This window comes from Hylobates moloch, unplaced genomic scaffold (assembly GCF_009828535.3).
Source record: "Hylobates moloch isolate HMO894 unplaced genomic scaffold, HMol_V3 SCAFFOLD_10, whole genome shotgun sequence".
Classification (NCBI taxonomy): Eukaryota; Metazoa; Chordata; class Mammalia; order Primates; family Hylobatidae; genus Hylobates; species Hylobates moloch.
In genome coordinates this window covers 21,447,500-21,464,408 of record NW_026652285.1, presented here as the reverse complement: position 1 = coordinate 21,464,408, position 16,909 = coordinate 21,447,500, and the positions used below count along the sequence as shown (strand labels likewise).

The 16,909-nt window shown below is 51.5% G+C and overlaps 1 protein-coding gene across 3 annotated transcripts; it reads left to right on the top strand.

Annotated features, from left to right (window-relative positions):
• The first annotated feature begins 414 nt into the window (after positions 1 to 414).
• Positions 415 to 11,484, top strand: CDK5RAP3 (CDK5 regulatory subunit associated protein 3). 3 transcript variants are annotated; one of them, XM_058444721.1, is made up of 15 exons: positions 415 to 545; positions 755 to 800; positions 2,174 to 2,353; positions 3,174 to 3,305; positions 3,586 to 3,686; positions 4,055 to 4,103; positions 4,817 to 4,995; positions 5,198 to 5,337; positions 5,553 to 5,697; positions 6,396 to 6,506; positions 7,526 to 7,604; positions 8,534 to 8,622; positions 10,296 to 10,501; positions 10,866 to 11,037; positions 11,140 to 11,484. In XM_058444721.1, exons 1-15 carry the CDS (start codon positions 540 to 542, stop codon positions 11,203 to 11,205), a joined length of 1,701 nt encoding a protein of 566 aa, XP_058300704.1. In that variant the 5' UTR covers positions 415 to 539; the 3' UTR covers positions 11,206 to 11,484. The 3 variants fall into 3 exon arrangements, with proteins under 3 accessions (XP_058300704.1, XP_032019253.1, XP_058300705.1); XM_032163362.2 differs by lacking the exon at positions 2,174 to 2,353 and having other exon boundaries at positions 418 to 545; XM_058444722.1 differs by lacking the exons at positions 415 to 545; positions 2,174 to 2,353 and having other exon boundaries at positions 553 to 800.
• Positions 11,485 to 16,909: the final 5,425 nt, after the last annotated feature.

Sequence of the window (16,909 nt, the reverse complement as noted above, 5' to 3'; positions counted from 1 at the left end):
GCAGGTGCTCAACTATGTCTATTAGAGAAACTGAATGAGAAGGCAAAGCATGACAAGTGCCACAAGAGACCTGCACACTGCTCTGGATGGTAAAGTGACGCAAGGAGGGAAGAAGGTATTTGCAACGGCCTCCCAGATCGGCGCTAGGACCCCGCCAGCAGACGCCTCAATCTGCGTGGAGAGGACCCAGTGCCCGCCAGGGGAAGCGGCAGCCAGGCTGGGCTCTCGGGCGCCGCCTGTCGCAATCGCACGGCCGCTGCAGCGCACCCCCTCCCGTCCCCGGCCCTGAGCCCGCCTCGCGTCTCCGATTGGCTGTCTCCATTCTCCCGCCCCTCCCGAGCTCAGCCATTCGGAGCCTTAGGGTGGGCGGGGCTTGAGGCCTGAGTGGGGCGTAAACCCTGATTGGCTGTACGGAAGGCGGCGACGTGGCCGAAGGAGGCCCGTTTGTGTCTAAACGGAGGGTCGGCCACAACGCCACTGGATTGGTGGTAGGGCGGGGCGGGCCAGAGTCTCCAGCCTGAAGCGGAAGTGGAGGAAAGATGGAGGTGTGGGGACAGGAGCTGGGTGTGCTGGGGACTGGCCGCGGACCCCTAACCTATGTCCCCGGTCTCCCTCCGGGAGCGGCTCAACCCAGCCCATCGCTCTAGCCCCGTTCTGGCTCTGCAGGGTGGTGGTTGGGACCGTGAAATGAGCGCGCGAGTGGCACGTCCTCTCTCCGCGCTCACGCCCCCCTCCCCACCGTGTTTCCCGTCAGGACCATCAGCACGTGCCCATCGACATCCAGACCAGCAAGCTGCTCGGTAGGAGGGGGCGCCACCGCGCAGCCGGCTGTCGGGGGGAGGCCCGTTCGTTGCCCCCAGTGTCCAACAGCCGGGAGCTCTAACGCCTGAAAGCCTGGGACGAGATGCTGACCACTGACCTCGTTCTATGCCCCATCTGTGGCCAGACCTGCTTCCCTGATAGCAGTGGGAAGGAACTGTATGTAGAGTCTTTATATGTTATCTTATCATTCAGGGACAGGATAAATGACTCGCTTTAAAAACAGTCAACCACGGCCGGGCGCGGTGGCTCATGCCTGTAATTCCAGCACTTTGGGAGGCCGAGGCAGGTGAATCACCTGAGGTCGGGAGTTCGAGACCAGCCTGACCAACATGGAGAAACCTTGTCTCCATGTCTCCATGACTAAAAATACAAATAAAGTAAAATAAAATAAAATAAAATAAAAAGTAGCCGGGCGTGGTAGCACATGCCTGTAATCCCAGCTACTCGGGAGGCTGAGGTGGGAGAATCACTTGAACCCGGGAGGCAGAGGTTGCGGTGAGCCGAGATCTCACCATTGCACTCCAGCCTGGGCAACAAGAGTGAAACTCCATCTCAAAAAGAAGACAAAAAACAATCAACCACTAAGTGGCACATCTGAATTGGAACTTAAGTCTCTCTGACCCACTGTCCATGCCTTTTGCATTATGCCAGGAAAAAAAAAAACAAAAACCTCATTTAAAAAGCTTCCACCTCCCCCTTGATTTCAAGAGGAAGAGGGACCTAAGACCCAGTTGCAAATGAAGACCTTTTAGTGTCCAGGCCATCTCCAGGTTGTCTGGGGCCTACATACCTCCTCCCCAGTTCATAGTCAGGGAAGACCTCTTCATATGATCACACAGCTCCTGGCATTTTAAAATGCTTATTGGATTCATGGGTTTGATGCCAGTCTTGTCCTTAAGATGGTGTTTGTTTGACTACCACAGTCCATTGCTTCTAGTTCTGTGACATCAACAGAATTTTTCTTTCTGAAAACTTTATAGGAATATAGCAGAGGGAGTATAACTGATACTAGTGTGGGACCCTAGCGTTTGACTGGTTGGCAGAGTTCAAGTTCTGAATTCACCACTCTGTAGGGCCATTTAGTCAGTCCTGCTTGGTGGCCACAAGGGGAGCTTCTTTAGCTTCCCTTCAGATTTGTACTGTCCCTTCAGCCCATGTGCAGTCTTGGTGTGTGAGCTTGTTCTTGGTCATGAAAAGGACCAATAAAATGACCACCATTCATTGAGGGTTTTTTGTGTAGCAGGTGCTGTTTTAGGCACTTGACATGATAAAAATGATCACTATGATTTTTTGAGTCCTTGCCATGTCTCAGGCACACTGTTCAGTGTTTTACCTGCATTCCCTTTTCTAGTCAGTGTCTTACTATTCCCCATTTTACATGTGGGAAAACTGAGGCACAGAATGGTAGACTTGCTCAAGAAACTTGATGGCAAGAACCCAAGACCATCTGACCACAAAGCTCAGCTCTCAGCTCTCACTGAGGAAATATGCATGGCTCTGAAGCCTCAAATCTGGTCCCAGACTTTGAGAGGTCAGTCCCATTGGTATTCACATGTACAGGGTGGTACTTCACTGTTCACAATAGAGTCATGTTATCTAGTCCTTAGGGCGCTGTAGGTATTAGGGGCTTTGCAGCTGTTCATTCTTCCGGTACTTGGCATAACCATCTTGTATTTTCCATTGTCATGGTTAATCCCAGCCCTGAGGAAATGGAAGCTGAGCAGCATCCTCTGTCAGGAAGAAAGATATAATTACCCATAGAAGCAAAAATATTATGGGGAATCGAGAATGGTTAAAAGTGGCACTTTCTTTTTTTTTTTTGAGACGGGTTCCTCTGTCCCCAGGCTGGCTGGAGTGGCTGACTCGGCCGGGTTCACGCCATTCTCCTGCCTCAGCCTCTCCGAGTAGCTGGGACTACAGGCGCCCGCCACCACGCCCGGCTAATTTTTTTTGTATTTTTAGTAGAGACGGGGTTTCACCGTGGTCTCGATCTCCTGACCTCGTGATCCGCCCGCCTCAGCCTCCCAAAGTGCTGGGATTACAAGCGTGAGCCACCGCGCCCGGCCAAAAGTGGCACTTTCATGTCAGGACCAATTTAAACTTTTTGTTATCCCTGTGTTGAGGCAATTGCTCTATAAAAATCACACTGCTAATGAAGTCAGATTGTCAGAGCCTGGTTTAGCCCCCGGCATCTCTTTGGGCTTGTCTTTATTCCCATCTTCCCATGACCCCCATACTTTAATCAATGTAAAGACAACTTTTAGACTAATTTCAGTGTATTTCACTCGAATTAGTGATGGAATTTTGGTGATGTGAATGGGAATGCTCTAATTTGGGTGCTTCTCATGTAGATTGGCTGGTGGACAGAAGGCACTGCAGCCTGAAATGGCAGAGTCTGGTGCTGACGATCCGCGAGAAGATCAATGCTGCCATCCAGGACATGCCAGAGAGCGAAGAGATCGCCCAGCTGCTGTCTGGGTCCTGTGAGTGCTTAGGGGCTGTCACTGGAGTCCCCTCTTTGCTGAGGTAGTATGTATCAGCTGAGCTACTCTCTTGTTATTTAGCCACCAGGGCTGGCCTTTAGAGAGGGAGCGATTTTTATTTGAGGTATAGATGCTGGCTTCTTCCACTATGAAATGATGAAGGGAAAAGCTACACACTAAAGTTACTGGCAGTATATTATACATGAATCAGCCACCTGCAGTGCCCAGAGTAGGTGAGGAAGATATTTTAGTTCTCAAAATCCTGTCTCTTGCTTTGTAGACATTCACTACTTTCACTGCCTAAGAATCCTGGACCTTCTCAAAGGCACAGAGGCCTCCACGAAAAATATTTTTGGCCGATACTCTTCACAGCGAATGAAGGCAAGTGTGGGTCAAGGGTTGGTAGTATGTGGCTGGGGACATCCAGTCCGAGGAGCCATGGCCTCTGTGGTCTCTCTGAGGCTCCAGTGGGGATGCCTACATAGAATATTTCGTGAACTTTCGCTCTGTCTTTATAGTTTGTTCCAAAAGTGGATCCTCTCCCTGAGTTTAATTTTCAAACCCACTGCTTTAGGGATTGCCTGCACTCTTAAAGTGGGTGGTCTAGCCAGCAGAGTTGAAAGAAGGACAAAGAGTTTGTGTTTGATGTGATGTGAAGGCTGGGAGAACTTTCCCTGTTTAGGGATTGAGCTGGGATGTGGCTGTTGAGTGCTTTTCTGGCTTAACATCGTCTTTCTGTTCTTACTCAGGATTGGCAGGAGATTATAGCCCTGTATGAGAAGGACAACACCTACTTAGGTAAAGAGGCCCAGCCTGGGAGCCCTGGTATCCATGGGGAAACCCACTCTCAGAGTTCTGAGATACCAGGCTTATAGGAGGCACAGTCTGTGAGTGGGAAGAGACTGGAGTGTAGATGTTGCCTATTTGTAGGTGGTAAAATCAATTGTTTTTGATGGAATTGATTTTCCCGGGGTAGAGTGCTGGGGGAAGGAGGAGGTTCAGGCCGGTAGTGGGCATTCACCGTGCCTCAGCGAGCAGGTGTGTGTGGATCCTCCACCACTCACCTCTTGGTTAGCGGGAGTGTGCTGTCCCCACCCTCACCCCCGTGCCCCCATTCTATACAAGGCAGAAGAGGCACGGGTTTTCCTGGGAGTGAATATCAAGTGCCTGAGAGAGAGCAACTAAAGGACTAACTGTGTTTGGGTTGGGTTTAGTATAAATAATAATAATGGCTAATATTTACTGAGCATCTACTAAATGCAAGGAATTGTGCTTGGTGTGTCATGTGGATTCTCTCTTGCATCTTCATGATAAATGTTATTGTCGCTGTTTTACAGATGAGGGTTGGATTAGAGGGGTTAATAACTTGTCTTAGGCTCCACAGCTGGGAGCAAGTGGGGCTGGGAAGCTGACTTCATGCTCTTCACCACCACAAAGGGTGTGTGTGCATCCTGGGGCATGCCTGCCTCATGTGAGGGTGTCCTGGGCTGAATTTCCTGGGCCCTTCTCAGTGGAACTCTCTAGCCTCCTGGTTCGGAATGTCAACTATGAGATCCCCTCACTGAAGAAGCAGATTGCCAAGTGCCAGCAGCTGCAGCAAGAATACAGCCGCAAGGAGGAGGAGTGCCAGGCAGGGGCTGCCGAGATGCGGGAGCAGTTCTACCAGTCCTGCAAGCAGTATGGCATCACGGTGAGCGGCGGCAGCCTCTTCGCAGCCAGAGGACACCTGGACCCCTGCTTGTCTTCCTCTGACCCCATCTGACCCCTCAGCCTGGCTGCGCCCCCTTTGGGCCAGTGTCTTACTTTTCTTTGGTCTTTGGATGTTTTCTTCAATCTGTTGGACTCCACCTCTCACCACTTCTGTCTCACTCCCCCTCTTCTCCCCTCTCTAGGGTGAAAATGTCCGAGGAGAACTGCTGGCCCTGGTGAAGGACCTGCCAAGTCAGCTGGCTGAGATTGGGGCAGCGGCTCAGCAGTCCCTGGGGGAAGCCATCGACGTGTACCAGGCGTCTGTGGGGTTTGTGTGTGAGAGGTAAAGAGGCCTCAGCTTCTCCTGGTGGGGGTGCTTTGCCTGTGTTCCCCAGCTCATGTCCCTTCTCCACTTGTCTTGTTCCCATATAACATTTGAACTCTTTTTACACACCTGAACCTGTGGGGGCCTTGCCCATTTGACCATGTGGCCCAGGCCAAAGCCGTGTTGGCCTCATGCATGGTTGGCAGGAGAGTCAGCTGTGTGCTCTGTTGAAGCCCCACAGAGCAGGTGTTGCCAATGCTGCGGTTTGTGCAGAAGCGGGGAAACTCAACGGTGTACGAGTGGAGGACAGGGACAGAACCCTCTGTGGTGGAGCGACCCCACCTCGAGGAGCTTCCTGAGCAGGTGGCAGAAGACGCGGTAAGATGGGCCTCGTGATGAGCTGTGGGAGCGGAGTGGGAGCTGGTTATCCCCTCCCCACCCCCAACAGCCCAACCCAAGACCCAGAGGGAAGAAAGGGGGATTTCTGTGAGAGTGACTGTAGGTAGAAGGGCCCAGGAGGCCCTACTCCTTTATTTTTCTGAGTATAGGTGAGTGAGTGCCACAGAGGCTTTGCAAGGTGCTTTGCTTTGAACTCGGAACCTCCATCATGTGAGCTCTCTGAAGATGGGCTTTCTTTGGGGGAGCTTAGAGGCCACTGCATTTGAACAGTGTGCTCTCTACAGAAGCAGCTGAGGCCTGTGGGAAGGCAGCCCCACCCTCCTTTTTAAATTAATTTATTTTTGAGACTGGGCCTTGCTCTATTGCCCAGGCTGGAGTGCGATGGCATGATCTCAGCTGACTGCAACCTGTGCCTGTCAGCCTCAAGCAATCCTGCCAAGTCAGCCTCCCAGATAGCTGGGATTACAGGTTTGCGCCACCACTCCTACCTAATTTTTTATTAACATCTTTGTAGGAACAGGGTTTTGCCATATTGCCCAGGCTGGTCTCAAACTCCTGGGCTCAAGCAATCCACTATCCTCGGCCTCCCAAAGTACTGGGGTTACAGACATGAGCCACCACGCCTGGCCCTTTTTAAATCCATCTTCCATGAGCTAACACTCTCTTTCCCTTTCCAGATTGACTGGGGCGACTTTGGGGTAGAGGCAGTGTCTGAGGGGACTGACTCTGGAATCTCTGCCGAGGCTGCTGGAATCGACTGGGGCATCTTCCCGGAATCAGATTCAAAGGTGAGGAGGCCTTCTCAGTCTGTCTCTCTCTGATCACTACTCTAACCATAAGAGAAGTGTCATTTATGTCTGTAAAGGCATCACTTGAAGTTCATAGCTCTAAGATCAGGTATAGTCCAAGGGAGGCAGAGTTTCACACGTCACATGTCAGAGTTTTGTTTTGTTTTTTTGAGACAGAGTCTCATTCTGTCTCCCAGGCTGGAGTACAGTGGCGCGATCTTGGCTCACTGCAACTTCTGCCTCCCGGGTTCAAGTGATTCTCCTGCCTCAGCCTCCCGAGTAGCTGGGATTATAGGCGCCCACCACCACACCCCTCTAATTTTTGTATTTGTTTGTTTGTTTGTTTGTTTTTTGAGACAGAGTCTCGCTCTGTCGCCCAGGCTGGAGTGCGGTGGCGCCATCTTGGCTCACTGCAAGCTCTGCCTCCCGGGTTCACGCCATTCTCCTGCCTCAGCCTCCTGAGTAGCTGGGACTACAGGCACCTGCCACCACGCCCGGCTAATCGTTTTATATTTTTAGTAGAGACGGGGTTTCACCACGTTAGCCAGGATGGTCTCGATCTCCTGACCTCGTGATCCGCCCGCCTCGGCCTCCCAAAGTGCTGGGATTACAGGCATGAGCCACTGTGCCCGGCTAATTTTTGTATTTTTAATAGAGACGGGGTTTCGCCATGTTGGCCATGCTGGTAACTCCTGACCTCAGGTGATCCACCTGCCTCGGCCTCCCGAGGTGCTGGGATTACAGGCGTGAGCCACTGTGCCCAGCCCATGTCAGAGGTAAATTTTGATGTCCTTTTTCCTGGTGTTTGGTGCAGGGTGTAGGGGTAAAGGCAGGTGGGAACACTACAGAGCAGGGATGTTGGGCCATACTGCCATCTTTGCCACCTAAGTCAGGGCTGCAAATCCTTAATAGAGTTGGAATGTGCAGCCATTGACCTCATCAAGGGCTTTGGTTTATTCTGGCTCCTTGGCTCAGGAAAATTCTCCCACCATTGCTGTGGTTCTTTGCTCTCCTTCCAGGACCCTGGAGGTGATGGGATAGACTGGGGAGACGATGCTGTTGCTTTGCAGATCACAGTGCTGGAAGCAGGAACCCAGGGTAAGTGCACCATCCCATGCAGCCCTGGCAAAAGTGGGGTGCTCAAGGGCCCCCACATGTCTAGAAACAGAAAAAATGCAGCGCTAAGATGAGGCTTCTCTCACATTTAACTGTTTCTCAAAACTTTGATGAGGATGTGAGTTGAGGGGGACCAAGAGAGATTCTTTTTTTTGTTTGTTTTTTTGTTTTTTTGAGATGGAGTTTCACTCTTGTTGACCAGTGCAATGGCATGATCTCAGCTCACCGCAAACTCTACTTCCTGGGTTCAAGCGATTCTCCTGCCTCAGCCTCCCGAGTAGCTGGGATTACAGGCATGCACCACCACGCCCAGCTAATTTTATATTTTTTTGGTAGAGACGGGGTTTCTCTATGTTGGTCAGGCTGGTCTCGAACTCTTGACCTCAGGTGATCCACCCACCTCGGCCTCCCAAATGCTGGGATTATAGGCGTGAGCCACCGCGCCTGGTCCGAGAGAGGTTCTTAAAAGTTGAGAGTTTAGAAACTCTCAACTTTTTAGAGATCAAATGTGGGCCAGCTGTTATGGTAGGAGGGCTCTAGGGGGGTCAGGGGGCCCTGGAGTGTGACATGACCCCTGCCCCAACAGCAGAGAAGATGTAGTGGTGTCTGAGCCACTAGAGGGCGGTGCAGGATGAAACTTTACCTCCTGCCGTCCACCAGAGCAGAGAGCCAGCCTTTCTACCCCTCTGAACCCAGCTCTGGTCCTCCTCTCAGGCTGGGGGTTGGAAAGTGGTACCTGATTAGAGCTGACACACTTGAGACAAGGTAGCCTTCCCCTTTGGATTGGAACAAGAAGTGGCTTTAGCACAGTGAGTCTGTCCGTATTAATCCTCCAGGGCTTCTCAAACGTGAGGGTCTTTTCCATCTCCAGTCCTCTGATCCTTTATCACTTCTCTGTCTCTTCCTGGCAGCTCCAGAAGGTGTTGCCAGGGGCCCAGATGCCCTGACACTTCTTGAATACACTGAGACCCGGAATCAGTTCCTTGATGAGCTCATGGAGGTACCATCATCTCTGGAAGATGCAGGGGGAGGCATGGCACCAGCACAGGTGGCCTCACTCCGGACGCCTGACCTGACCCCTCCTGTTTGTGTGAAGGGTGTGAGTGCTTTCTGTGTCCTACAGCAGGAGCCTCACATATTAGATGCCTTCTATTCATCCAGTTACTTATCAGGTACCTCCTAGGCACCTGGCACTATCTTAGGCACCAGAACTTGGGTGATGAATAAGACAGTCAAAGTCCTTGACCTCATGGAGCTTATATTCTAATGGGGAATGCAGACTGGAAAGAAGATAAATAAAATGTGCAGGATGCTAGATGGCACTAAATGCCACGGAGAAAAAGATAGCAGGGGAGGATGACGAGGATGTTGGGAAGGGCTATGGTTTTGTATCTGGTGGTCAGGGAAGGCCTTATTGAGAAGGTGACCTGTAATCAAGACTGCAGGCGGTGCAGAGAGAACCATGCAGATGTCTGGCAGAAGGGCTTCCCAAGCAGAGAGAGCAACTGCAGAGGTCCCGAGGTGGGAGCAGGTTTTGCACAGTTGACCAGCAACATGGAGGCTGGTGTGGCTGAGGAGAGAGAGCTGGTGGGGAGTAGAAGAGCTCAGAGATGTAGCGTCTGTACCTTGGTTTGTCTCTGAGTGAACTGGGAAGCTGTTGGAGGTTTCGAGCAGGTTAGGAACATGATCTCATTTGCGTTTAAGCACGATCCCTGTGGCTAAGGTGTTGAGCAGCCCAGCATAAGGAGCCAGCGTTCTTGGACCTTTGTTGTAAGGCTGGGAGGACAGGGTCCTGTCTTTGTTAATCTCGATATCTGCTCCCTTCCCAGTAGCCTGCTGGTTTGGAGAGCCTCCTGAAAGTTCTGTCCTCACCCAGTTCTCTCCTCTTTCTGCCCAGAGGCTTCTTCCGGCCTTGAGGGGAGAGGACAAAAGATATGTCAAGTTTTAATGGCAGAATAGGATTGATAAGTTAATATGGCTGGCTCTTGTATTCTTTTCAGCCTTGCCTTAATCCGGTGCTTCTCAAACATGTATTTCTGTTCCCTGAATCTCATTCCTTCCATGGAGACAAAATAAATACCTTCCCTGGGCAGAGAGAACCCTTTGAGTCTCTGTATTCTCAGTTATCTGATCCTAGGCTGGGGAGAAAGGACAGAGGTTCAGGGTTAGGCTGAGATAGGAGTTGGGGACTGAAGGGTGACAGTAGTCTCTCCTAGCGCTTACAGTGTTCAGAGGAAATAACCCCTCCTTACCCAGGGTCTAGCCCTCATGTCTCATTTTTGCATTTCGAGTAGTCTGAGGGCTTAGATTCTGAGTTCTTTTCTCAGTTTGAACCAATTTATCTTCTTTTTTTCTTTCTTCCTTTTTTTTAAAAAGAGTTTCTCTGTCGCCCAGTCTGGAGTGCAGTGGAGCAATCATAGCTCACTATAACCTCAAACTCCTGGGCTCAAGTGATCCTCCTGCCTCAGCCTCCTGAGTAGCTGGGACTACAAGCATACACCACCATGTTTGGCTAATTTTAAAAATTTCTGTAGAGACAGGGTCTCACTGTTACCCAGGCTGGTCTTGAACTCCTGGCCTCAAGTGATCCTCGTGCCTCGGCCTCCCACAGTGCTGGAATTGCAAGTGTGAGTCATCACGTACAGCCTGAACCAATCTTTCTTCTGTCCTCAGCTTGAGATCTTCTTAGCCCAGAGAGCAGTGGAGTTGAGTGAGGAGGCAGATGTCCTGTCTGTGAGCCAGTTCCAGCTGGCTCCAGCCATCCTGCAGGGCCAGACCAAAGAGAAGATGGTTACCATGGTGTCAGTGCTGGAAGATCTGATTGGCAAGCTTACCAATCTTCAACTGCAACACCTGTTTATGATCCTGGCCTCACCAAGGTCTGGCTTCCCCTTGATGCAAGGCTCTGCCATCTTGAGCATCTCTGCCTCCTTGTATTCCTCCTCTTGTTCCATAACCCCTTAGACCCCATCCCTGCCTCCTGGCCATTGCCATCCACTGGGGATAGGGGTTTTCTTTGGGGCAAGAGGGGGTGGTTTGATACATACAGGAAGAATCTGCTTGCTTCCTGAGTAGGACAGGGGAACTGGGAGTGGGTTTTCCTTAAAAGGAAAGGGTTTAAGGATGTGAGGGTAAGCGGCCAATTGGGAATTTGGTTTCCTGAGCCTCTCACCTCCCCAGCAGCTGAATGGGAATGCTCAGGATGCACAGCTACCCCAGCACTCACCTGAGTGCCCCGCACAGGTATGTGGACCGAGTGACTGAATTCCTCCAGCAAAAGCTGAAGCAGTCCCAGCTGCTGGCTTTGAAGAAAGAGCTGATGGTACAGAAGCAGCAGGAGGCACTTGAGGAGCAGGCGGCTCTGGAGCCTAAGCTGGACCTGCTGCTGGAGAAGACCAAGGAGCTGCAGAAGCTGGTGAGATGGGAAAGGGAGGCCTGCCGGTGGGAGGACTCCCAGTCTCTGCAAAGCGAGGCCCTGAGCACCCCTGCTTCTGCCCACTTGGTATCACTCTTTCAGATTGAAGCAGACATCTCCAAGAGGTACAGTGGGCGCCCTGTGAACCTGATGGGAACCTCTCTTTGACACCCTCCGTGTTCTTGCCTGCCCATCTTCTCAGCTTTTGGGATGAAGATGATAGCCAGGGCTGTTGTTTGGGGGCCCTTCAAGGCAAAAGACCAGGCCGACTGGAAGGCAGAAAGCCACAGGAAGGAAGTGGCACCTGATGGTGATCTTGGCACTCTCCATGTTCTCTACAAGAAGCTGTGGTGATTGGCCCTGTGGCCTATCAGGCAAAAACCGCAGCTTCTCCTTCTAGTTAGTATAGCGGACTTAATAAAAGAGGAAAAAACTCTTGCTTCAGTACTGACAGTTCCTTATGCTGCTTCTCTGAGCCTGCAGTTGAGGCTTCACACCTGTTTTCTCGGGGTTCTTGATCCAGGTGGGCTCCCCGGGCCATCAGCTGTCACTGTGGAGCCCCAAGTTGAGGACTTTTCCTCTTTGCTTCTGGTGGTAAGGAGGACCCCAGATCTACAAATGGTTCAGCAAGGGGCTCTGGGATGGCTGCGTGTGGGCCCCTTTCCATAACCAGGCCCAGGCCGCCCGACTCAGGCCAGAATCCCCAGGGGAGCAGTCAAGCAGCAGCCTTGTTGGAGCCAGCAAAGCTGTATTTTCCTTTTAATCACAGCTTACCTCCAGGCAGAGGGAAAATGCGGTTTGGGGAGGAAGGGTCTGATAAACAAGGTGGAGACAGGAGCTGTCACCTTCCCTGGCTGCCTGTCCACTTCCTGCCCATAACTGCCCGCTTTGTGATCGGGTAGAGCCCACCCCAGAATAGCAGCCCTCTCCCAAGCCACCTACCCATCCCCATTTCCCAGGAAGGGTAGAGGTTGAGGGTGGCCGGCAATTCGATTTTAATTTCATAGCAGAGCAGTTGATTCATGGCTCTTTGTCGCTGGCGTTGACTCCCGTAATGACTTTCCATCAAAATGAAAAGTGGAGTGACACCACTCATTATTCCTGCTGCTTGTTATCTCAGTTCTGGGGAGGGCCACCCCCTCCCTGCTGCCTTTCAGCCGTCCTGAACAGTGAGTGATGGCGCCTATTAATCACCGACCCCGTGGACTCCAGCGGACACACGCTATCCAAAGGAGAGAGAGATAAGGCAGCATGAACTGCTCGAAGCCGTTCCTATCAATTAATGTCAACCCACTACTTCCCCCCAATCTTTGCCTGGTCACCTCTTTTTGGGGGATCGGGGCTGAAATGAGAAGTCCAGGAATTGGAAAAATATTGGTGTTGAACGTGGAGGTAAGACTTCACGGGCTAGCAGGGTATAGAGGAGCTGAGTGGACTGCACTCTGGCCTCAGCGCTCAGGAGGGAGGCTCTTGGCCTAGGGAACTGCCTGCTGCTCTTGGTCCGTCTCCCCCTGGGAGATTGCCTGCTAGCTCCTGCCCCACCTGTTCAGCTGCTGGCTTCGTTGGCTGTCTGGCCAGCCTCTTGCAGTAGCAGTCAGTTCACTGAGGCATGCTACCCGTGCCCACTCTAAGGTCCTTTGCCCAGTTACCAGCTGTTACGCAGACTCCATTGCTTACAGCAGTGGAGCTTCAGGGAGAAGCCCCATGGACCAGGTGACCGTGGCATACTGGGTTCAGGCCTCCAAAGCTTCTGCCCCTGCCCTTGCAGATGAGCACCTGACCTGCTTTCCCAGCCCTGCCTAAGGTCAGCGAGGGGAAGCAGTACTCACCGAAGTTTGGCTATTTTCCCAGGAAGGGAAGTGGGTTTAGATAGAGTTTTCTCAGCTGATTTTGGCCCCCTTGGTAAGCAGTGTGGTTAGGCGACTGCTCTGGATCAGAGATACTAGGTGACTGCTTAACAGGTGACATCAAGGCCCACCCTGATCCCTAGGCTGAGGCAAGTGGTTTCATAAAAGCCTTTAACCCAATAATATTGGGTTTGTTCTCCAGAACCTTCGGCCTCCCTTTCCTTTACCCCCGCCTGTTTCCTGAGTCCAGCCCTCCTGACCATGCTGAAGACACTGAAGGGACCCACCTGGCTGGTTCTCCCTGGGCAAGAGCAGCTTTGTGTCTTTCAGGTCTGCCTCCGACTTCCCTGAGCTTCACTGGTTGTGTTTGGGTTCCTGCTTATGTATCTCAGAATGCCCTCAGAAGTCGTTGTGGGGACAGAATGAGTTAAGATGCAGAGCTCTTAGAACACAGCCTGGTGCGGAGGAGGCTCTTGCTGGACATGTGTGAGCTCTTATTTTTGGTTTGGGGAACCATGATGAGGACTCTCCATCCTGGCCTAACTTGTCTTCTTGGAAAGGAGAGGTGAGGGGCTTTAGGGGAGCTTGAGACCAAGTTTCAAGCAGTCAGGTTGAAACATCCCTCTTTCAGGGAAAGAGGGAAGCGATGCACCAAGATTACACCCTCAGAATCCTTAGTTTGGTGTGAATTATGCTGCCAAGAGCACACTATACTTTTGTGTTGACTTTTATCCCACCTCTTTCCAGAGAGGATTTAAGGCAACGCCTCTCACTACTTGGCTAAGACTCCTCACCCGGCTTCAGATAAGGAAGCAGCGAGTCACCTTTCCAAAATTCTCTGCTTGCTAAATCCAGCCACAGCTCAGCCCCACTCACTGCCTCTCTGCCCAAACACTACCTCTCTCCCTGTGTCAGCTCTGCCGTGTCCTCTCCGGTGTGGTTCTCTTCATAGACCACAAAAGTAGGATCCTTTTGCGCTGCAGCCTGCAGTGGCTGACTGTGAACATGGGATAAGTGGAATGCTAAGGCTCATTATCTGGGTCCCAGCGGTCCACCCCCTGTGCCGCTCTGAGGGCCTGCCAGGATCATGGGGAGTCCGGCACATCTAGAACTCCTTTCCCATTGCCAGTTCAGAGCAGGTAACATGCTGCATCATTCAGAGTGAACATCTCCTCACCCATCTAAAGAATTAACCTGCTCTGGAGACCTGGCCTGGAGTTGAGGACAAAAGAAAGGCACATCCCCAGCCTTTGGGAGCAGAAGCCGACCTTGCTGGAGCTCCTCGTGTGTACCTCCCAACCACCATTAATTCCCCAGATGTTGCGTACAGTTTCTCCCCAGAAACCGAGGTCCTGTGGCTCTTCTCTGCCTTTTCATACACTCCTACCTGTCCTGTTAATGATTTTTATTTCATCTTTTTTAAAAACTTACTATTTTTGAGACAGTTTTGCTCGTCACCCAGGCTGGAGTACACTGGCGCGATCTCGGCTCACTGCAACCTCTGCCTCCTGGGTTTAAGCGATTCTCCTGCCTCAGCCTCCCAAGTAGCTGGGATTACAGGTGCAGTAGAGCCTGGGTTTCACAGTGTTGGCCAGGCTGGTCTCAAACTCCTGACCTCAGGTGATCCACCCACCTCAGCCTCCCAAAGTGCTGGTATTACAGGCATGAACCACCATGCCTGGCCTAAACTTATTTTATTTATGTTTTTTGAGACAGAGCCTCACTCTGTCACCCATGCTGGAGTGTAGTGGCGTGATCTCAGCTTACTGCAACCTCTGCCGCCCAGATTCAAGTGATTCTCCTGCCTCAGCCTCCCAAGTAGCTGAGATTACAGGCACCTGCCACCACGCCTAACTAATTTTTGTATTTTTAGTAGAGACAGGGTTTCGCCATATTGGTCAGGCTGGTGTTGAACTCCTGACCTCACGATCCACCCGCCTCAGCCTCCCAAAGTGCTGGGATTACAGGCATGAGCCACCACGCCCGGCCACCTAAACTTATTTTTTAATAGAGACAGGATCTCACTATGTTGTCCAGGCTGATCTCAAACTCCTGGCCTTAAGGGATCCTCCTGCCTCAGCCTCCAAAAGTGCTGGGATTACAGGTGTGAGCCACCTCATCGGGCCTATTTAATCTAATTGCCACTTGTTTGATCTCTTTCCCAACTCCTGTACATGCACATACAAAATCTAATAAAAGTGATAGGAAGACAAACACGCAATACAGTGTGGTGATGATTAGCATGTTCTTGAGATCTGGACTGCCTGGGTCAAACTCTGTCTCAGTTCTTACTCCCTTGGGCGAGTTGCTGGACCTCTCTGCCTCATTTCCTTCATCTGTAAAATGAAGACGAAGACCTTGGGTAGGAAGCTGTGGTGAGCACGCATACCACTTAGAACAGTGCCTGGAGGCCGGACGCAGTGGCTCACGCCTGTAATCCCAGCACTTTGGCAGGCTAGGGCGGGCGGATCACCTGAGGTCAGGAGTTCCAGACCAGCCTGGCCAACATGGTGAAACCCCGTCTCCACTAAAAACACCAAAAATTAGCCAGCGTAGTGGTAGGCACCTGTAATCCCAGCTATTCAGGAGGCTGAGACGGGAGAATCACTTGAACCCGGGAGGCAGAGGTTGCAGTGCTCTGAGATTGCGCCATTGCACTCCAGCCTAGGCAACAAAAATGAAACTCCGTCTCAAACAAAAACAAAAACAAAAAAACAGTGCCTGGCACAGTAAGACTCGGACTAGCTGTTGTGAGAGGGCAGTGGGGTGTAAATACCCTCGGCTGAGGTTAGAAAGTTGTGTTCTAGGCCAGGTGCGGTGGCTCACGTCTGTAATCCCAGCACTTTGGGAGGCTGAGGCAGGTGGATCATGAGGTCAGTAGTTCGAGACCAGCCTGGCCAATACAGTGAAACTCCGTCTCTACTAAAAATACAAAAATTACCTGAGCGTGGCGATGCGCGCCTGTAGTCCCAGCTACTCGGCAAGAGAATCGCTTGAACCCAGAGGCGGAGGTTGCAGTGAGCCGAGATCTCGTCACTGCACTCCAGCCTGGGTGACAGAGCAAGACTTTGTCTCAAAAAAAAAGAAAAAGAAAAAGAAAAAAGAAAGTCGTGTTCTGGTGCCCCATATTCCAACATGTCCCAAATCAAAGCCATTGTCCACACCCACACTGCATCTCTCTTTATTTCCTGACGGTTTCATCAGTGGTGTCCTGGGCTCTGCTGGCTGCTCTTTCTAATCCACCCTTTCAGTGTTGCTCTGGGCCTTTTCACCCTAGTCATTTCCCTGCTTAGAAACTCCGAGGCTCTGTAGTGCCCCAAATTCCTAGAGTAGCAGCCGCCAAGCCCTGCATAATTGGACCCCCACCAGCCTTTTCAGCCTGGGCTACCCACCCAAGACACCAAATCCACATGTGTCCTCGAGGCCCCACCCTTTACTCGGCTCCCTCCAAACCATCTTGACCCCCAATTCAGATGAGGCCCAAACGCATCTCTGTGGACATCTCCAGTTGTCCCTGCAGAATTAGTCACTCCATCCTTCAGCAGCATCCTGCAGCCCCGTGCAGATGTCCTTAGGAGTGGGGAGCTCTTATTGATTGTGTTACATGCCTTCCTAAAGTGCCTGCCCACTGAGCTGCTTGTGGGCAGGAATGGTATCTTGACCACATTTGTGTCTCTCTTGGAGTATCAAACTTTAGCTTCTCTGAACTTTAATTGTCTTAATGCTCTCTAAAATGACTTTGACCTCTGACATATTATGATCATGTGGCTTACAAGTTAACACAAAGGAAGAGTCTCACAAAGCACAAGAAGTCTGGGAAGAAAATTGGGGTTAAGTCAGCTTTTTAAGTGGACTGATGGCCAGGTGGGGTGGCTCACGTCTGTAATCTCAGCACTTTGGAGGCTGAGGCAGGAGGATCACTTGAGCCCAGGAGTTCAAAACCAGCCTGGGCACAGTGCCTGCCTACCCCGAGGATCATTCCTGGGCCTCATCTCTCCTCTTTCACTGTTTGGTTGAGGACATTT